This window comes from Ranitomeya imitator, chromosome 1 (assembly GCF_032444005.1).
Source record: "Ranitomeya imitator isolate aRanImi1 chromosome 1, aRanImi1.pri, whole genome shotgun sequence".
Classification (NCBI taxonomy): Eukaryota; Metazoa; Chordata; class Amphibia; order Anura; family Dendrobatidae; genus Ranitomeya; species Ranitomeya imitator.
The window spans coordinates 85,741,722-85,764,532 of record NC_091282.1 but is presented as its reverse complement, the minus strand read 5'-3'; the positions used below and the strand labels follow the sequence as shown (position 1 = coordinate 85,764,532).

Here is a 22,811-nt window from a genome sequence, read left to right as displayed (position 1 = left end):
TTACAAGGTGGCACCGAAATACCAGAGTGGCGCTGAAAATTTATGTAGATGTCGGACGGTGAGTATGAGAGGGAACTTCGGTTTAATGGGGCTGTCAGCATAGAGTGACTGTTCAAAAAAAGGCATTCCATTCAGCTTCACAGCGGAGCCAATCATTTACGTTCACCTTGCCACCTTCATGTTTTCCCTCTATGTTCATCCGCTCTCCTTCACTAGACAGTTCTGGCTTCATATCAACGGAGAAGGTTGGAGATCGAGGGAAACCAAGCAGGTGGGAAGATGTACTTAAATGATTGCCCACCGGGAAGCACCAAGTACCTTGACTTAGGTGAACCAAAACTTATAAGTTACTGGATGATCCTGAGCTGCTGCTTGATGTTATAATTGGGCATTTGGTTTTGCAGCAGGTCAGGATCATCCAGTAGCTTATACATTGCTGTTGGGGAGGAGGGAGGTAAGGGGGAAGGTATGACTGTATCATACAATCACATACTGATATGGTGAACAAACGAATACATGGACTTACTCACACAGCTGGAGTTGCCGCCGCACTCACCACCCAGTCAAGAATAATGGTCCTCTCAGCCTGCCCACCTCAGCCTACAAAACAAATATGTTTGAATCCATGCAGCAAACAAACCCCCCCACCCCCGGGCCCCGTTTGAATACGTGCAGGCAGCAAGCAAACCCCCCCACCCCACGGCCCTGTTTGAATCCGTGCACGGTGCGGTGCAGGCAGCAAGCAAACCCCCCCACCCCCCAGGCCCTGTTTGAATCCGTGCACGGTGCAGGCTGAGGCAGCAACCCCCCCACCCCACCCCCGGGCCCTGTTTGAATCCGTGCACGGTGCGGTGCAGGCAGCAACCCCCCCACCCCACCCCCGGGCCCTGTTTGAATCCGTGCACGGTGCGGTGCAGGCAGCAAACCCCCCCACCCCCCGGGCCCTGTTTTAATCCGTGCACGGTGCGGTGCAGGCAGCAAACCCCCCACCCCAGGGCCCTGTTTGAATCCGTGCACAGTGCAGGCTGAGGCAGCAAACCCCCACCCCACCCCACCCCGGGCCCTGTTTGAATCCGTGCACGGTGCGGTGCAGGCAGCAAACCCCCCCACCCCCGGGCCCTGTTTGAATCCATGCACGGTGCAGGCTGAGGCAGCAAACCCCCCCACCCCACGGCCCTGTTTGAATCCGTGCACGGTGCGGTGCGGGCAGCAAACCCCCCCGGGCCCTGTTTTAATCCGTGCACGGTGCGGTGCAGGCAGCAAACCCCCGCACCCCAGGGCCCTGTTTGAATCCGTGCACGGTGCAGGCAGCAAACCCCCCCACCCCCGGGCCCTGTTTTAATCCATGCACGGTGCGGTGCAGGCAGGAAACCCCCCCACCCCCGGGCCCTGTTTGAATCCGTGCACGGTGCAGGCTGAGGCAGCAAACCCCCCCACCCCCGGGCCCTGTTTGAATCCGTGCACGGTGCGGTGCGGGCAGCAAACCCCCCCATTCCCCCCCGGGCCCTGTTTTAATCCGTGCACGGTGCGGTGCGGTGCAGGCAGCAAACCCCCCCACCCCAGGGCCCTGTTTGAATCCGTGCACGGTGCAGGCAGCAAACCCCCCCACCCCCGGGCCCTGTTTTAATCCGTGCACGGTGCGGTGCAGGCAGCAAACCCCCCCACCCCCGGGCCCTGTTTTAATCCGTGCATGGTGCGGTGCAGGCAGCAAACCCCCCCGGGCCCTGTTTTAATCCGTGCGCGGTGCGGTGCGGGCAGCAAACCCCACCCCCCGGGCCCTGTTTTAATCCGTGCGCGGTGCGGGCAGCAAACTCCCCCACGCCACCCCCCGGACCCTGTTTTAATCCGTGCGCGGTGCGGGCAGCAAACCACCCCACCCCTGGGCCCTGTTTTAATCCGTGCGCGGTGCGGGCAGCAAACCACCCCACCCCCCGGGCCCTGTTTTAATCCGTGCGCGGTGCGGGCAGCAAACCCCCCCACCCCCCCGGGCCCTGTTTTAATCTATGCGCGGTGCGGGCAGCAAACCACCCCACCCCCCCGCCCGGGCCCTGTTTTAATCCGTGCGCGGTGCGAGCAGCAAACCACCCCACCCCCCCGGGCCCTGTTTTAATCCGTGCACGGTGCGGGCAGCAAACGACCCCACCCCACCCCCCCGGGCCCTGTTTTAATCCATGCGCGGTGCGGGCAGCAAATCCCCCCACCCCACCCCCCTGGGCCCTGTTTTAATCCGTGCACAGTGCGGGCAGCAAACCACCCCACCCCATCCCTGGGCCCCAGGTCCGGACGGACGGTACTCACCCCTGCTCGCCTGCCGCCTCCACTTGCTCGTCGGTCTGCAGAGCAGCTGCAGCAGGCAGCCTGCACGTATGGACCTGGCTGCCAGTGTCTCCCCCCCCGTCGCCTCGTCCGGTCCGTCGTCGTCCGGTGACCATGGTCCCCGCTGCCGTCTGCTCCTCCGCTGGGTTCCTCGTGGTCCGACTCCGGTGGTCCCCTCCCCCGCTGCCGTCTGCCTCTTATCCTCCACCGTCTGGTGTCCCCCGCTGTCGCCGGCGCCTGCCTCTTCTCCTCCGCCGGGTCCCTCGTCGTTCGGTGGACCTCCCCCGCTGCCTCTTCTGCTCCCTCCGCCGTCCGCAGGTGCAGCCACGTGGTGGCACACCGCCGCACGCTGCTCTGCTCCGGTCCCGGAATGAGGAAGTGAAGCAGGGCAGCGTGTGACGTCACGAACTTGCGGCGGGCCCATGATGCACCCCGGCCTTAAAGCTACAGGGGTCATTTATGCAGGCACAGCACAGTGGCAGCCGCAGCCTCAATAAAAATGTCAGGGGGGCCCGAGCAGAGCGCGGACCGGACCGGCTGCCAGCGTGCTCGCTCGGGCCCCCCTTTTTGCTCCTCATCACCGGGCCCCATACGGCAGTGATGCCTGTAATGCCCTGATGGCGGCCCTGCGTACACTGATGATACACAGACTGTACACTGATGACACACTGACCGTACACTGATGACACATTGATTCCAAAACACTGATGACGCCAGTATCATACTTTCAGGTATGTGTTTAAATACAGGCGTGTGAATGAGGCTTACATCGCCAGTCCGTTCCTCCATTAAGGAGAAATCATTATTTAAATTGATTTGCTAATGAGCCTGAAAGACTATGGTAGATCTAAAGCCTCTGTCACTCCAGCTCTATTCCCCACCCAGCGCCACTTCCTCCTGCGTGCCTGACTATCTATGCCGTGTGACTTCGGGCAGGAGGAGGAGGTGCTGAACAGGTAATAGACCTGGAGTGCGAAATGCTTCAGATCTACCATAGTCCTTTAGCCTCATTTGCATATCAATTCCAATTCCGATTTCTCAGTAATGGAGAAACCGACTAGCTATGTAAAGGTATCGCTGGACTTGTCCTTTTTTCAAATCATTTTAGTTTGGGGTGTTTAATCCTATTGACTGATTCCCTTTAATAAAAGTTTTACAATATTTCAAAATTGAGCTATTAAGAACTACAACTTATCCCTCACAAAAAAGCCATAAAACTACAGTGGAAAAAAAACAAAACAAAACAAAGTAAAATGTAATTTGCGGTGCACATAAAGGGTTAAGTTTATTTCACGACAAAGAAAGCATGAATGAGCAGTAGAGATGGCTCTGACGATAGATTATTGGCTTCGTCTGATGCATTATTCATATGTTAAAACCAAAAACACATGGGCTACTTGCAAAATGAACAAGTCTGTAGGAACCTGTTCACACCACCAAAGAACTTGAAGACACAAAAGCGCACAGAGAGGTCAAAAAATACTCTGTTGTAAAAAAAAGTCACAGTAAATAAGCAAGTGCTAGTCAAAAAATGAAAAAATACAGGGTATTTAGTTAATACGTTTTTTTGCAAAAAAAGTATGTTAAGCTGCTCCACCAATCGCCAAGGTATACCCATAATAGAGCAGTCCTGTCTAATGTATATAATCACTATCTGATGTATTTAAAAACCTGCTCATCTGTATAGTACCTGTGTACTATTAACTGATTCCCTTTAATAAAAGTTTTACAACATTTCAAAATTGAGCTATTAAGAACTACAACTTATCCCTCACAAAAAAGCCATAAAACTACAGTGAAAAAAACAAAACAAAGTAAAATGTAATTTGTGGTGCACATAAAGGGTTAAGCTTATTTCACGACAAAGAAAGCAATGAATGAGCAGTAGAGATGGCTCTGACGATAGATTATCGGCTTCGTCTGATGCATTATTCATATGTTGTAGCCTTTTATTATGGGATGATAGGTTTGTGCCAGCTGATAATTAGTTAATTAGCGTGATGGCTGCTCCTCCTGTCTTGGTGTTTGAATGTAGAAACCTTCATTTATTTCCCGGCTTGTAAACAAGTCTTCTGTTCCTGTTGTATCACTGTTTGATGTAATTACGTCCGCGGTCAGAAAGTATCAGCGCGCGCCAACAATATTTAGATGCCAAGCACAGCACGAGACGGAGACTTCAGGCCTTTCATGTGAGGCCTTGTATGACGGTCCGAATCTGGAGGAGAGGACAATCCTAGAGAATCTCTTCCTAGATTTCTCTATTTTGCTCTTCCTTTGTTACTTCTCCTGGAAATGTAGAAGTCTATTGACAACTAGTTATGACTATTCCTTTTACCCACTAGGGTGTGACGCTATATACTCTGACAACGTCTGCACCGACTGGACTACTTTAGGCCTCGTGCAGTCGGGCGGCAGCTATCCGAGGTTTTGACCGCCACCCGTACCCATGTTATTCTATGGGGCTCTGCACATGTCTGATTTGTCTCCAAGAATCAAATGGCTCTCGCCCATTATAGTCTATGGGCCAGAGAAAAAAAATCAGACTGCACTCTGATGACATCCGAGTGCTCGTCTGATTATCACGGCCTGACATAATAGAGAAGGTGGAGAAACTTTTTTTTCTTTCTTTCCACCTTCAAGAAAATCAGGTGCCGCTCTGATCAAACTAATTCTAAGTCCATAATCAGACTGATTTTCTAGGACGAGAGTAAACAGTTTTGTGCCCTACCCTTGGGCTACAGTATAAAAAATCGTTCTGAGGCCGGGATCACACATACGCGAGATACGGCCGAGTCTCGCAGGTGAAAACCCAGCTCTGGCACCGGCACTCCGGAGCGGAGCGTGCGGCTCCATGTATTGCTGTGCGGCTGCACGCTCCGCTCTGGAGTGCCGTCGCCAGAGCTCGGTTTTCACCTGCGAGACTCGGCCGTATCTCACGTATGTGTGATCCCGGCCTGACTTGCATCCAGAAAAGTGGGACGATTTGTTTCTCAGAGCATACTGTGAGGCGAAGATAAAGAACAACATTTCTGCATCTTCTCCATTGTATTAGTCCGTGGAAATCTGATGTCATCTGAGTGCAGTCCGATATTTTCCACGCACTTGCAGACTTGAATGAGGGAGTGTGATCCGATTTCAAGGTGAAAGCGCCGCAGATTCTGTCAGTGAATAAAATCTATCATCTGCATTACCCCATAGTATAACCAGTGCTGTCTGATAAAACATCGGAGAACATTTGTCTGATGAATATGCTTGCGTGAGCGAGCCCTATATGTGAACATCGGATGCCGTACTGAGGCTCCGCATTCAATTCAATATTTTTTCTCGCACCCATAGACTTGAATGCGTGAGTCTCATCCAATCTGAGGAAAATCGTGCACGCTGACCAAAAATATGGATGTGTGCACAAGCCCTTAGCATGAGTAAGAACCCCAGCAGAATACAACCCCCGTTCATCATCGCCTTTGCTCCTGGAATCGCTAAACTCCACACACAAAGTGGAAAAAGAAAACCGGACAATCACAATATAGCAAACTTCAAAAAAGGCACAAATAGAATAATGGAATGGGTGCAAACAAAAAAAAAACACAAAACGCACAAAACCAGACGTAAAGGCAATGATGAATCGGGGCCTGCATTTATCCACTGCAATTTTTAACGCAGAAAATCTTCTGCACTTCACTGTCTGAAATTAGCTGATGTGATTTCACAAAACTCCTGGCCCAAAGCAGCGCTATATCAGATCCCAGACTTCCATGCTTCTTCCGGGCGCCGCTGCCCCTCGTATTAGGGTTTCAGCTTCTCCAACTATTGAGACACCGCTGATGACATGGAAGACAAATATTCTAAAAGTCTCCCTTGTTTTATGTCTTGCATACTAAAAACAAATCCAACTTTACCAAACACTTTGTGTTACAATTCCTGAGATTTCCATCTTTCTCAGACATTATCCACCATTTTCCTAGATTCATATATATGGGCCGGGAAGGAAATAAAAAATAATACGGTATAATCTCTACTATATAATCGTCTAATTCTGTCTGTTTGTCTGTAACAGAAATCCTGCGTCGCTGATTGGTCGCGCCAGCCGCCCATGACCAATCAGCAGCAGGCGCAGTCCGGCTGCGAATTGGCACAGGATTTGAACCACGCTTTGCTGATTGGTAGCGCCCGGCCGGCGGCGAATTGGCACGGGACTTAAACACCGCTTCGCTGATTGGTAGCGCCCAGCCGGCGGTGAATTGGCACAGGATTTGAACCACACTTCACTGATTGGTAGCGCCCGGCCGGCCACGACCAATCAGCGATATTGGTGCGCAATTTAAACCCCGCTTCGCGGATTGGTCGTGCCCGGCCAACCACGACCAATCAGCGATATTGGTGCAGAATTTAACCCCCACTCACAGCGCGACGTAGTTCACTCACGTTTACTGAACAAGTTCTGTCAGTCACAGTGCCACATAGTTCACTCACGTTTACTGAACAAATTCTGTCAGTCACAGTGTGATGTAGTTCACTCACGTTTACTGAACAAGTTCTGTCAGTCACAGTGCCATGTAGTTCACTCACGATTACTGAACAAGTTCTGTCAGTCACAGTGCCACATAGTTCAGTCACGTTTACTGAATAAGTTCTGTCAGTCACAGTGTGATGTAGTTCACTCACGTTTACTGAACAAGTTCTGTCAGTCACAGTGCCACGTAGTTCACTCACGATTACTGAACAAGTTCTGTCAGTCACAGTGCCACATAGTTCAGTCATGTTTACTGAATAAGTTCTGTCAGTCACAGTGTGATGTAGTTCACTCACGTTTACTGAACAAGTTCTGTCAGTCACAGTGCCACGTAGTTCAGTCACGTTTACTGAACAAGTTCTGTCAGTCACAGTGCCACGTAGTTCAGTCACGTTTACTGAACAAGTTCTGTCAGTCACAGTGCCACATAGTTCAGTCACGTTTACTGAATAAGTTCTGTCAGTCACAGTGTGATGTAGTTCACTCACGTTTACTGAACAAGTTCTGTCAGTCACAGTGCCACGTAGTTCACTCACGTTTACTGAACAAGTTCTGTCAGTCACAGTGCCAGATAGTTCACTCACATTTACTGAACAAGTTCTGTCAGTCATAGTGCCACGTAGTTCAGTCACGTTTACTGAACAAGTTCTGTCAGTCACAGTGCCACGTAGTTCAGTCACGTTTACTGAACAAGTTCTGTCAGTCACAGTGCCACGTAGTTCAGTCACGCTTACTGAACAAGTTCTGTCAGTCACAGTGCCACGTAATTCAGTCACGTTTACTGAACAAGTTCTGTCAGTGTTGTGAATTCTGCTTTTGGGCTCCCTCCGGTGGTTGTAGAGGGTAATGCAGTTGTGCCTGGACTGCAGGATTGGACAGGTATATCTGCTAATTGCAAAGCTGACTGGGGTATATAGCTTTGCAGGACTCTTTAGTCCCTGCCAGTTGTCCATTGTTCCTTTGGAAGTGTTGGTCCTGCCTGGCCTCTCCTGCTTGCTGCCATTTCAGCAAAGTTAAGTGTTTGCTTCATTTTGTTTTAGACACACTGCTGTGTGTTTATTTTCTGTGCTATCTTGTTTCTATTTTGTTCCTGCTTGACTGTGCCTGATGTTTTTCTCAGTCTTGTTGGATTCCCTGGAGTCGCAGATATACTCTCCACATCTTTAGTTAGGTGGTGGAGTTTTTGTATTTTTCTACTGTGGATATTTTGTAGTGTTTTATGCTGACCGCATAGTATCCTGTACTTTCCTTTCCTTTCTAGGTAGAAGTGGCCTCCTTTGCTTATCCCTGTTTTCAGTCTGCGTGTGTCTTTTCCTCTCCTACTCACAGTCATTATTTGTGGGGGGCTGTCTATCCTTTGGGGGTCTGCTCTGAGGCAAGAGAGTTTTCCTATTTCCATCTTTAGGGATATTTAGTTCTCCGGCTGTGTCGAGGTGTCTAGGTCTGGTTAGGCACACCCCACGGCTACTTCTAGTTGCGGTGATAGGATCAGGGTTTGCGGTCAGTATAGTTACCACTGCTCCAGCGAAGGTCATTTCATGCTGCTCCAAGGCCACCTGATCATAACAGTCAGTCACAGTGCCACGTAGTTCAGTCACGTATACTGAACAAGTTCTGTCAGTCACAGTGCCACGTAGTTCAGTCACGTTTACTGAACAAGATCATTGCATTATTCTTAAATCTTCATAAATAAACTACATACATATTCTAGAATACCCGATGCATTAGAATCGGGCCACCATCTAGTAATAATATATTCGCCTTGCCCCTCCTCACCTGTCCTTGCTTCTTCAGCCCTCTGCCTTCATAGGGTTGAGACCGAGTCAGTGCTGTAAGCGAGGGGACCACCGGCAGAGTGAAGTGAGTGGAGGACCAGCAGGGACAAGTGAGGGGCACGGCGAGTTTGATATTTTTTTTTACCCCCTTCCAGATCCATCCAATAGTACACTTTGGGGACAAGAGAGCCCAGCACAGAATACATGGCATTTTTAATGACAATAGTGGCGCATTAGATTTGCATCCAATAAATTCAGTGTAAATTTCAGACAAATTCCCAAATTCGATGTTTTGCCAGATTCTCTCATTTGTAATCCTGATATTAGAAATCAATGTAATGTACCAATATTCCCTCCTTTTGGGAAATGTGCACCAATGACTGCCTACAGATCTGACCAGCACAATGCATATTAGAAAGTTGCAGAACTTTCCATTTTACAATGATTGAACTGTGATTGTCTACCCTGGTATCTGTGATTTCCATGGATATCATTCATACCCGGGGCTGCCACCAGGAATTTCAGGGCCCCATAATGGCAACATTTTCAGGCCACCTTGAGACACCGTCCAGGTTCCACCCCAGCTGCGCCTCCACTCCTCGAACATTCCACAGTCCCACCACCCACTCTTGGAAAAACAGTTCCCATTGTACACCATATCACATACTGTAAATAGCCATGAGCTTTAGTTTTGGCCAAAAGATTTTTTAAGCCGCCACCACGACAAGGTAGTCTCTTTTGACCGAACCCTATTCTACTCTAACCAATTAAACATTTCTTAGAACACCCAATACTTTTTTAGGTATATTTGTATTTATTTTTATTTAAGGGAATGTGTCACATACATTTTTTAAAATGATCAATAATCCCACATACAAGGGACAAATACCATCACACCATGACCGGACCATATATTAACACCACATAGTGAACAAATAATACCACATACAAGGCACAAATACCTCCACACCACAACCAGACCACATATTACCACCACATAGTGATAGAAAAATGCCACATACATGGAACAAATACTGTCACACCATGACCAGACCATATATTGCCACCACATCGTGACCAAATAATTCCACATACAAGGAACAAATACTGCCACACCATGACCAGACCACATATTACCACTGCATAGTGACAAAATAATGCCACATACATGGAACAAATACCTCCACACCATAGCCACAGCACATATTATCACAACATAGTGACCAAATAATATCACATACCATATCCATGAAAAAATTGAAAATGTCATCCAAGTGCGGTCAGATTTTCATGGACTGTTAGAATGAAGAAACTCATTTTTTATTTCTTCACGTGCGAAAAAAATGGGTGACATTCGGACCGCACTCTGATCAGAACAGTCAGTATGTTTTTCACAAATATGGAGAAATCGAACGTGCCTAATAACAATCCCTTATGCCCAATACCCATCATCTAGGTGTCGATAATATCAGCCGCCAGATGACTACATGCAGCGGAAGTGGTTGATTTTTTTCTTTTTAAAACTTCATAAACTAGTTTTTTTCTGCACAGGCAATGGAAATTAACCCTTCTTTTCCCATTTCCTCCAGTGGTTCTCTGTTTTTTTTAAATACTGAGTAATTGGTATATCTTTGATGCTGTGGATTTTCTGCAGCGTTTCTGCAGCAAATAGATAATTTAGGCTTTTTTTAAATTTTGTGATTTTTTTATAGACTGTTTTATTGTACTTTTTCTGCTGCTTTGTTTTTTGTCTCTTTTTGGTACATAATGTTTTCAATAAAACTGCTTTGTTTTGGAAGCTTCTTGTGGACTGAGTTTTCTGGTTTTGATAAAACTTCATCAATGAAATCTCGTGCAGATTTAATGTTCTTTAATATGTACTAAAAATGCATATTCCTTTTTTACCCACTGATTATCCGCATCTCATTTAAGTATATGGGGAAAATCTGCGAATGAAACACATATTTGCTTCAAGAGAAATTGATATTCTGTGCACTACAGATCAGTTCCCTCAGCATTAAAAAAAAATAGAGTGGGCATGAGATTTATATATATCCCATACATTTTGCTGGAACTGTAATATGTTGCGTTTTTTGTGCAAGAAAAAATATGCAGCAGAAAAAAATGCACCATTATGGAAAATTAGCAAAAAAAAATAATAAAAAAAAATGCTCACATATTGCTGTTGTAATAGCAGCATTAATTGACCATTTTATTAACATAGATAGAGCTCTTTAATTAAATTAGCATTATAATCATCAGATTATTTATTTCTTTTACAGCATAATTATTGTAATATAATAATTGTATATTAATTTAATATATAGAATTAAATATATTATATATACAGTATATATATTTCATTATATTATAAAATAATATATTACATTATATATGTGTGTGTATAATAAAGTAGTATAATAGTATATGACAATATAATAATTATATATATATATATATATATATATAAAATAATTATATAATATCATTTTATAATATATTACATTGTTATATATAATATAAATATATACATAACCTAATAATATATTATGATATATAGAATATATATTAGTTATAAATCATTATAATTGTATTAAATATAATAGTATAGCAATATTATAAGTATATATATATATATATATATATATATATATAATTTAAAGTGTATAAATGTTAAAGTATATATATATATAAATATATATATATATATATATATATATATATATATATATATATATATATATATATATATATATATATACATACAGTACAGACCAAAAGTTTGGACACACCTTCTCATTTAAAGATTTTTCTGTATTTTCATGACTATGAAAATTGTACATTCACACTGAAGGCATCAAAACTATGAATTCACATGTGGAATTATATACTTAACAAAAAAGTGTGAAACAACTGAAATTATGTCTTATATTCTAGTTTCTTCAAAGTAGCCACCTTTTGCTTTGATGACTGCTTTGCACACTCTTGGCATTCTCTTGCTGAGCATCAAGAGGTAGTAACCGGGAATGGTCTTCCAACAATCTTGAAGGAGGTCCCAGAGATGCTTAGCACTTGTTGGCCCTTTTGCCTTCACTCTGCGGTCCAGCTCACCCCAAACCATCTCGGTTGGGTTCAGGTCTGGTGAGTGTGGAGGCCAGGTCATCTGGCGTAGCACCCCATCACTCTCATGCTTGGTCAAATAGCCCTTACACAGCCTGGAGGTGTGTTTGGGGTCATTGTCCTGTTGAAAAATAAATGATGATCCAACTAAACGCAAACCGGATGGAATAGCATGCCGCTGCAAGATGCTGTGGTAGCCATGCTGGTTCAGTATGCCTTCAATTTTGAATAAATCCCCAACAGTGTCACCAGCAAAGCACCCCCACACCATCTCACCTCCTCCTCCATGCTTCACGGTGGGAACCAGGCATGTAGAGTCCATCCGTTCACCTTTTCTGCATCGCACAAAGACACGGTGGTTGGAACCAAAGATCTCAAATTTGGACTCATCAGACCAAAGCACAGATTTCCTCTGGTCTAATGTCCATTCCTTGTGTTCTTTAGCCCAAACAAGTCTCTTCTGCTTGTTGCCTGTCCTTAGCAGTGGTTTCCTAGCAGCTATTTTACCATGAAGGCCTGCTGCACAAAGTCTCCTCTTAACAGTTGTTGTAGAGATGTGTCTGCTGCTAGAACTCTGTGCGGCATTGACCTGGTCTCTAATCTGAGCTGCTGCTAACCTGCGATTTCTGAGGCTGGTGACTCGGACAAACAGAGCAGAAGAAACGTGCGGCACTCACCCTTTTATGCTGTGGAATTCATGTTCTTTATTTGGAAAATTGCAATAGTAGCATAAAATACTCAGATAAACTTATCCTCAGAAGCAGAGGTGACTCTCAGTCTTCCTTTCCTGGGGCGGTCCTCATGTGAGCCAGTTTCTTTGTAGCTCTTGATGGTTTTTGCCACTGCACTTGGGGACATTTTCAAAGTTTTCCCAGTTTTTCGGACTGACTGACCTTCATTTCTTTAAGTAATGATGGCCACTCGTTTTTCTTTACTTAGCTGCTTTTTTCTTGCCATAATACAAACTCTAACCGTCTATTCAGTAGGACTATCAGCTGTGTATCCACCAGACTTCTGCTCAACACAACTGATGGTCTCAACCCCATTTATAAGGCAAGAAATCCCACTTATTAAACCTGACAGGGCACACCTGTGAAGTGAAAACCATTCCCGGTGACTACCTCTTGAAGCTCATCAAGAGAATGCCAAGAGTGTGCGAAGCAGTCATCAAAGCAAAAGGTGGCTACTTTGAAGAACCTAGAATATAAGACATATTTTCAGTTGTTTCACACTTTTTTGTTAAGTATATAATTCCACAAGTGCTAATTCATAGTTTTGATGCCTTCAGTGTGAATGTACAATTTTCATAGTCAAGAAAATACAGAAAAATCTTTAAATGAGAAGGTGTGTCCAAACTTTTGGTCTATACTGTATATTATAAAACAAAAAATGTATAAATATATATCATATACATTAATTAGATATAATCTAAATATTAAACTGCGTTTACTAGTGTAGCCAAATTATTCCACTTTGTCATAACATTTCCTTTTAGGATGCAAAGACTGATACCCCCTAATGCCCAAAGCCGTGAGTTCTGATTATGTAATGAAATTAGGCCACGCTTCCCACTGGAAGCAATGAAGCAAAGCCCATTGTGCGCTGCTTTACTGTACATCAACTTATTTGACATCTCATTTCACAACTGCTGAGCAATGTAGAAGCGTATCATGAATTAATACATGAAGAGAGCCTGCAGGAGCCATTTAACTACCGCCGCGTGGGCGATTTGTCTTGTCATAAGGGTGCCACCTGGTGGTCAAATGTCATCACTGCATATCTTCTGTTAACTTTGTATTTTACATTATCGTTCTATTGAAAGTGTACAGAAGCTCCATTTTTACCGACTCCTATAAAATAGATTAACCAATAATAATGTAATAAAAACTCAGCTATTTGCTAATTTTAGCTGATATTTGTTCATTTTCTTCTTTTGACAGCCTACTGTTTGTGAAAGAGAGCTTTGTGTATTCGCTTTTCAGACACTGGGTGTAATGAATGAAGCTGCAGATGAAATTGCAACCGGTGCTCAGGTATAAAGAATAACGTTACAGGCAATCCAGATTGATGAAGACTTTCCCATGTTATCAATTTTGCACTGTTAATATTGAGCATTATGGTAATTGATATCATTATGTTGTAGTCAAGCTAGTTTGCATTTCAGGTGCTAGAATAGGTCGGGGTTTTTTCCATCCTTTGTGGATATAGTATTCGTATATCTAATGGATCCATCACAACAGCACAGAGTTTATCAGCACAGTCAGCTTCTTTGATTTCATTTCCATCATTTATTTTAGCTATTAAAAGTTGCGCATTTTGGCTTTTTTAGTCCATCATCTTCACTTGTCGCCCTCTTTTGTATAAACCGGAAAAAAATGTGCAACTTTTTAAAGCTAGAAAACTTGGGTAAAAGAAATGAAAAATCAGGTAACGGAAAGATATGTGACCTGCGACATTAGAAAGTGGTGCAGATTATTACAGAAATCTATCCCAGATCCGAGCCGCGTAGACTTTTAGACTGTAGCCCGTAGGCAGCTCGAAGATGATATTTCTCTCGCGGACTTTCTCCGAGACTGTCGTAAAATAAGTTAGTCTTGATAAATTGACCCTTCTGTGTTATTCCCCCTTCTGTCGAGCTTTATACAAGTGATGCATGCTACAATAACTGATAGGTCATTTTTTTCCCCATGTTCCGCTTTCAGGTTGTAGATCTCCTCGTGTCAATGTGTCGTTCTGCTTTGGAATCTCCGAGGAAAGTTGTCATATTTGAGCCATATCCTTCAGTGGTAGACCCCAATGATCCTCAGACCCTGGCCTTTAATCCACGAGTATGTATTTTTCCTTTTTTACTTTTTAGTTGTTTGCGGACTAGCACAAAAACTACTGGGTTAGTCTAGTTCCTTATCCTGGCTGAACGGGACAACACTGGGTCACGTGGCCAAAGATGGCTTTATGCCGCTGCTGTGTTGTAGTATAATGCAAGGGAATGGCGTAGAATGGCGACCCTTAGGATTCCAGGTCACAAAAAATCCAACTGGTTTTGGTATTTTGCAATTTGTTTTTTGTGATTGCTCTAATGCATTCACTTACATTATGTCGCGATATAGCAGTGGCATACAACGATCTTTTACCCGGAGATCTGTGCCTCAGCCGCCATCTAACCCCAGTTCCACAACATTTAGCTCTTTTGATTCCTCACTTGGCTAAGTGCTCCTGTGTTCTCTGAGCGTCACTTCTAGACTCCTCTGACAGTGGCTCATCTCCAAGGAGAGCAAAAGGATTGAACTGTGAAATTCAGCAGATCAGAAGCTTCTCTCCCCTGATATCATCGGGGGAGGGTTGGGAGGTCCCCATAGACATTAGACTGTCAGCCAATCCCACCAATGTTGGCAGGTACTGCTGGATCCCTGCAGTGCAGGGGGATTCATAAGCCTTCATTTACACAGAGTGATGGCAGACTTATCATTTTGGACCGGACAACCCCTTTAAGGATACATTTACATGGTCTGTAAAAATGCTAATTTTATCAGCCAGTGCCACCAATCATCTAATGAGTGAGCAAAACACCCTCATCCATCTGGTGAAATTATGTTTAAGCTTCCTTAAAAATAATCGCTCTCGGCAGCACATGTGCACAGGACAAGTGCCGCCGAGTACAATTATACTCTATACGCACAGAACGATTAAAAACTAGAATGTCTTACTGGATCTACAATGAGCCTCATGTCCATGGGAGAGCCTCCACAGATCTGTACTATGGAGCCACAAGCCCTCTGTGTGCCAACAATTGGGGCGATGACACGACATCCTATACATACTTGCTTATTCAAAATTCTAGACACTTAAGCTTCAGTCCCCAGGATTAAAGATGAGAAAATAAAGTGTTAAAAAAATCAAGCTTAGATTAAAAAATGTTTGTACTTCAACTTGACATGAATTTAGCAGCCGGTCCCCATTTAGCTGTCTTCCCTTGAGGGTCAGGAAGGGGTTAAAATAATAAAATATATTCTAGCCACCTGTCCTAGACCCCCATCTGCCCTTATTAGTGATGAGCGAGTATACTCGTTGCTCGGGTTTTCCCGAGCACGCTCGGGTGGTCTTCGAGTATTTGTGACTGCTCGGAGACTTGATTTTCGTTGCAAAAATCAAGTCTTCCAACCGGGTGTGGTAATATCAAAGCACTTCCAACCGGGTGTGGTAATATCAAAGCACTTCCAACCGGGTGTGGTAATATCAAAGTGAAAAATTTTATTAAGCCATGGTGCAGCAACGTTTCGACCAAAAATGTGGTCTTTTTCAAGCATTGAAGTTTGATTTTCGTTGCCTCAGCTGAATGATTTACAGCTACTAGACAGCTTGAATACATGTGGGGATTCCCTAGCAACCAGGCGACCCCCACATGTACTCAGGCTGGATAACAGCCGTAAATTATGCAGCTGAGTCAACAAAAACTAAATCTCCGAGCACTTACAAATCACTAGTCCTTGTACCACTTCTACCACTGTAGCTCTCCAGTCACTGATGTGCGTCGTCCCCCATGTCCGTATGAGGCCACAGCACTGAGAGAACCAAAAGCTGATGTAGGGGTCCGGGAGTGCACGTGAAGGCACACAACACATGAATATAATATATTTTAGTATTTTTTAATGCCTTTCCCTCTGAGATCTCGGGGCATAATAGACATCTTTTCATGGCCGTCAAGACATCTGGATCTTCTCTGCCCAAGACCGTGCGGGAATGTCCTCCAAACACTGGGAACCCACAAGTGCCCACTCTGAGCATGGTCTTGTTAAACACCTTGGGCTTGATACATCAAAGCTTTCACTCAAGAAATCAAGAGTAAGAGCTTTGAAATGTCACGAAACTTAGGCGCAACTCAAAGTGTCGCCTACATTTGTTGTCTTCATGTCAGTTTCTCTTAGCTCTGCCGAAATGGACAAGGGTGCTGCGGTGTGACGCCACAGCTCATTTAATTCATGACGAACTGTGGCGTTCCCTACCCCACAAATCTCACGCCTGTCACCGGTCTTGGTGAATCTTGCCTATTATGGTCTAGCTTCCCTATTTGTTGACCACGATGACTATACGACATTCGGTAGGTAATAGGTAATGCCCAAACAGGTTCCAAGAAGGAACCAAAGGTAGTGTACGTTTTCTTTGACTTTGGGTGCGAATGAAAAAGAAAACAATTAGGCCGAATTCTTATAACTGTGTTTGTTACCCATAGCAACCAATCAGAGTTCAGCTTTCAGTTTTCAAGAGCAGATTATGAAATGAAAGCTGTGCTGTGATTGATCGCTATGGAGTTTTTACTATTTGTTGTTTATTCCCCCCCCCCTTTTTTAACATTAAATGGTGGAAAATAAATCATCGAATAAGTAATTTTTTTTCTGTAGATTTTCACATTACTGTCTGTAGATTTCCTGACATCTCTTTGTTTTCCTAATAGAAAAAGAACTACGACCGAGTAATGAAAGCATTAGACAGTATCACTTCCATCAGAGAGATGACGCAGGTGAGCACATTTATTTTTATATTGTAATGAGGTTTATTTCATCTTATTACATAATAACGTAGATGAGGCACATCTGATAAATATAGCCGGGGTAATGGTTGTCTGGAAGCCGCGTGCGGTCTCCATCGAAATAAATTGAATGATATTATAAGTCAGACGACAGTGAGGATCGTCCGGCGCTACGCTTTACTGACGTGATGAAATACATGCAAACACAAAGTTATCAGCACAGCATTGCTGAAGTTAAAGTCTCCTCACCTTGGCATGTCAGACATGACATGTCACTCCCCGCAAGGAGAATCGTCACCCCTTGGATCCTGGTCAGACGCTTGTCACACAGCCAAATCCAGATCTCACACTTTGCACTGATGAGGGGCAGTACCCCGAAACACCGTGTCTGCAACTTGAGAATCTGGTTTTGGCTTTTATTCTAAGTCATGTAACAAGGCTCGTTAAAGGGTCGATATTGATTTCTAGGATTGCTACTTTCTATAGGTGGCACAAGAGATCTAGTCCTCTCCTTCTCTGAAAAGACAATTTGCATATTTCCCACAGGAGCATTACAGCTTTAAGTCTCCTCATCTCGGCATGCTTAACATGTCACTCTCCGCAAGGAGAAACATTACTTCTTGGATATCGGTCAGACGCCTCTCACACAGCCAAACCAGATCTCACACTTTGCACTGATGAGGGGCAGAATTCCGAAACACCGTGTCTGCAAACTGAGATTCTGTTTTTGGCTTTTATTCTAAGTCATGTAACAAGGCTCGTTAAGGGGTCGATATTGACTTCTACTATTGCTACTTTCTATAGATGGCACTAGAGTTCTAGTCCTCTTCCTCTCTGAAGCGACAATTTGCATATTTCCCACAGGAGCATAAGTCTCCTCATCTCAGCATGCTTAACATGTCACTCTCCGCAAGGTGAAACAATACTTCTTGGATCCCGGTTAGACGCGTCTGTCTCAGCCAAACCAGATCTCACACTTTGCACTAATGAGGGGCAGAATCCCGAAACACCGTGTCTGGAAACTGAGATTCTGTTTTTTTGCTTTTATTCTAAGTCATGTAACAAGGCTCGTTAAGGGGTCGATATTGACTTCTACTATTGCTACTTTCTATAGATGGCACTAGAGTTCTAGTCCTCTTCCTCTCTGAAGCGACAATTTGCATATTTCCCACAGGAGCATAAGTCTCCTCATCTCAGCATGCTTAACATGTCACTCTCCGCAAGGTGAAACAATACTTCTTGGATCCCGGTTAGACGCGTCTGTCTCAGCCAAACCAGATCTCACACTTTGCACTAATGAGGGGCAGAATCCCGAAACACCGTGTCTGCAAACTGAGATTCTGGTTTTGGCTTTTATTCTAAGTCAGGCGAAAAGGCTCATTAAAGGGTCGATATTGACTTTTTAGGATCCATACTTGGTGACGATAGAGTTGTAGCCCTTTTCCTCTCTGAAGAGACAATTTGCATTGCTGAAGTTGGAAGACGAAATACAAATGTCGATGAACGGAAAAAGGCCAGTCCAGCAGCCTTACTGTGGAATCCCAAAAAATCATAAGGAAAAAATAATAAAAAATGATAAATAAATGAAAAACATATTGGATCATTTAAAAATATCACTTATGAGAAACAAAATACATGGAAATAAAGGGGAGTGGACAAAACCGTACGCGTTTTAGACATAAGCATGCGAGTGATACATCGCTGTAATTAGGGTCCCAGCCCCCACATCATGCTACTCTCAGATTACCCAGGGACAGATCCCCTTTAAATATACATGCACAGTTGCACATCAATTTTCCATGCTGATGTGACCACCATGAATCCTAATATTTGTGTAGCTGTTTTATGGTATTTAGTGCATTGTTATACTGTACAATTATTTATGGCACTGTTATTGCTCCCTGTACGCTGCTTTTCTATAAGCACCGTATGGCAGTATTTACCTGTGTGGCATTGCACAGTATTGTATATGATTACTGCATTGGGTGGTAGTAGCCGGACAGTCTCGCTTTTTTATTGGAAGTGTTGGCGAGTCTTGTCCTTATGCGACCCCGGCATATCGCTTTGTAGTACAGTCACTCTCCCACCGCCAATGATTCTCATGTCAGTCCTTCATGGGGCTTGACGTTGCATTGATTAACTCATTATGCCCTAAATCTACATGGAGTATACTGCAATATCCCCGGTAATATTGCGATTTTCTTGTTTTAGGCACCTTACTTGGAAATCAAGAAGCAGATGGATAAGCAGGATCCCTTAGCCCATCCATTGCTGCAATGGTTTGTGATGTTAATTCTAAAGCAGTCGATGTCGCTTCCTGACAAATACATTATCTCCCAAATCTAATCTGCTGCCGCGGTATTGGGAACTAAGAACCGAATCCTCAGCGGAAGGGACCGAAATGACAAATAACGCAGGAACTAATGCAGAAAGCACCAGAAGGAATCCATCACCATATGGCGGCAGGACGATAAAATATACCGTCCTGTAAATACACAGAAGGCTAGATACTGGAAAATAAGTCCCGGGAAATCAAATTAACGGAATTATCCATTGTTAGCAAATGAAGAGTCCTCTGTGTATAATACAAATCCAGCACTGTTCTGTAGGATGTCTAGGATTGCTGCTTGCAGTCATTGAATGAGAACCTTTATGCACTCGGAATATATTTTGATCCTGTTCATATGATATACATACAGGTGTATGGCTTGTTACGGTTGCAGTATTTCTTCATAACTCATACCATAGTTTTGGTCTGAGTTCTATCCTTCAAAAGATCTGATCGGATTTTTAACTCTCCACATCTGAGAAAAACGAATCCCACTTTGATTAGAGTGTGATTAGCATTAATCGGACTGTATTTCTCGGATGGAGGACATGCGGTTGTCTGCACCCGCCCTTCCAATAAATTATACAAGTGACTGAGCAACGCAAGAGCGGACAGATTTCTGTATTCTGAAAGTAAACAATGGATGTTCCAATTTACTGATTGCAAGCTGAGATCTTGATACATAATTCCAGTGATTAAGCTTTGAAGGTGTAATCCCAACGACATATGTTTCCTATATGCAGAATAGGGGGGTCCGACCAATCAGAAGCTTCACTATCATGAGTGCAATGGTCCTGTGTCTCCCATGTGAATGAAGTGGCAATGTGCATGGATCACCACTCCCTCCATTCACTGTCTATACTCTTATGTACCACCCCTCCAAAAGACAGATAAAGGTGAATGGAGTGGTGGTCCTACATGATCCATTCACATAGGGGACACAAAAACACCATTCTCTGAATCGGGAAAAGTTCAAGTGGTCAAACTCCCCTCAATCATGCATTTCTAAATGTTGTTCTTGGGACACTCCTTTTAATTTTAAAGTCACCATCCAAAATTCATATATGTTTAGGATTATACGAAGATAAGGTGCAGTCCCAAAAGTAAACATAAACTTGGGCCCCTATCCTAATGAGGACCATTAGATTTCAGCACATCAGACCTGTTACACAGCTTTTCTAGGCTCTTAAATGGTAAATTCATGCATAAAAGATCCCCTATTACAAGTCCAAGCCATGCCTACGTGGCATTAATATTAATCTAATGCTAGGTGCAGACTGCATTTGTGCCCACTGTCGGACGCATATGCTCAGGAGGTGTGCACCTGACCAGGGCTGTGGAGTCAGTAAGTCACACCTACAACTCCACAACTTCGACTCCACGACTCTGATCCATGACTACCGACATCACTACTCTATGACTCCCAACTCCAACTCCACAGTACTGCCTCACTACTGAGCATGTACATAAAGCGCAGCACTGCCTCACTACTGAGCATGTACATAAAGTGCAGCACTGCCTCACTACTGAGCATGTACATGCTCAGTAGTGAGGCAGTGCTGCGCTTTATGTACATGCTCAGTAGTGAGGCAGTGCTGCACTTTATGTACATGCTCAGTAGTGAGCCAGTGCTGCACTTTATGCACATGCTCAGTAGTGAGCCAGTGCTGCTCTTTATGTACATGCTCAGTAGTGAGGCAGGGCTGCATTTTACGTACATGCTCAGTAGTGAGGCAGGGCTGCACTTTATGTACACGCTCAGTAGTGAGGCAGTGCTGCACTTTATGTACACGCTCAGTAGTGAGCCAGCGCTGCACTTTATGTACATGCTCAGTAGTGAGGCAGTGCTGCACTTTATGTACACGCTCAGTAGTGAGCCAGCGCTGCACTTTATGTACATGCTCAGTAGTGAGGCAGGGCTGCATTTTATGTACATGCTCAGTAGTGAGGCAGGGCTGCACTTTATGTACACGCTCAGTAGTGAGGCAGTGCTGCACTTTATGTACATGCTCAGCAGTGAGGCAGTGCTGCACTTTATGTACATGCTCAGTAGTGAGCCAGTGCTGCATTTTATGTACATGCTCAATAGTGAGGCAGTGCTGCACTTTATGTACATGCTCATTAGTGACCAGTGCTGCACTTTATGCACATGCTCAGTAGTGAGGCAGTGCTGCACTTTATGTACATGCTCAGCAGTGAGGCAGTGCTGCACTTTATGTACATGCTCATAAGTGACCAGTGCTGCACTTTATGTACATACTCAGTAGTGAGGCAGTGCTGCACTTCATGTACATGCTCAGTAGTGACCAGTGCTGCTCTTTATGTACATGCTCAGTAGTGACCAGTGCTGCTCTTTATGTACATGCTCAGTAGTGACCGATTCATCTCAACTAAAAGCTGAGATCCTTAGATCAGGAACCAAACAGACATTTATAAGACTTTTATAACTTTCCCAAAATCTTTTGAAAACATTTACAGCACATCCTGCACTGAACTACTGAACCCAATTAATTATATACTTTAGGAGTCGGTTCTTTTTTGCCGACTCCGGCTCCACCAAAATGGACACCGACTCCACGACTCAGACTCCACAGCCCTGCGCCTGATAGTGGTCACAATCACAATGGATACCTAGTCATCCATCCACCCAATGATAAAAATAATGTATACCGTATTGTATATGTTTCTTTGCAGTGTTATTCTATATAGGAAGCACAGCAACCAGATGGAGGCCAAACTAACAACCTTTTGGCCTCTGTTTAGTGAATGGGGGTCTATGACAACGCTACAGTTATACCAGGAGCAGATACAAACAGAAGAGGACTAATCAATGACTGTATATGGACCCTTTAGAGTCCAGTATCTCTTCATAATGCACAATTCCAAATGCTGTGCAGGTGGTAGTGGTCCCTTTTACCTTTCGGGCTCCTGTGTGGCTGTACAGGTTGCAGCATTGATACATCCTCCCTGAGTTACATTATGTTACAGCTCCCAATGTATATGTGCTTTTAATCTAATATATATATAAATATGGCAAATTGACATGTTCCTTCTGCATCACTGTTGTCACGATCCATTTCTGGATTTGTAGCAGCTCTGGTTCCACTATGTTTTAAATATAGCTTTTTTCATTTCAGGCCAGCAGGGGTTAATGTCAATTACCCCTGCTGGCAGCCTGCTGCAACTGCAGAGTTGCTAGGTCAGCTGATGTGAGTGGTGACTACTCCCACCATG

At 44.3% G+C, this 22,811-nt stretch overlaps 1 protein-coding gene across 1 annotated transcript in view; it reads left to right on the top strand.

Annotated features, from left to right (window-relative positions):
* Nucleotides 1–22,811, top strand: part of PARP8 (poly(ADP-ribose) polymerase family member 8) — a 437,603-nt gene that overhangs the window by 349,359 nt on the left and 65,433 nt on the right. Inside the window, exons 15-18 of the mRNA XM_069748619.1 lie at nt 13,665–13,757; nt 14,427–14,552; nt 17,174–17,239; nt 19,460–19,527. Of these exons, the coding sequence (XP_069604720.1) occupies nt 13,665–13,757; nt 14,427–14,552; nt 17,174–17,239; nt 19,460–19,527 (353 nt within the window). The remainder of the gene's footprint in view (nt 1–13,664; nt 13,758–14,426; nt 14,553–17,173; nt 17,240–19,459; nt 19,528–22,811) is intronic.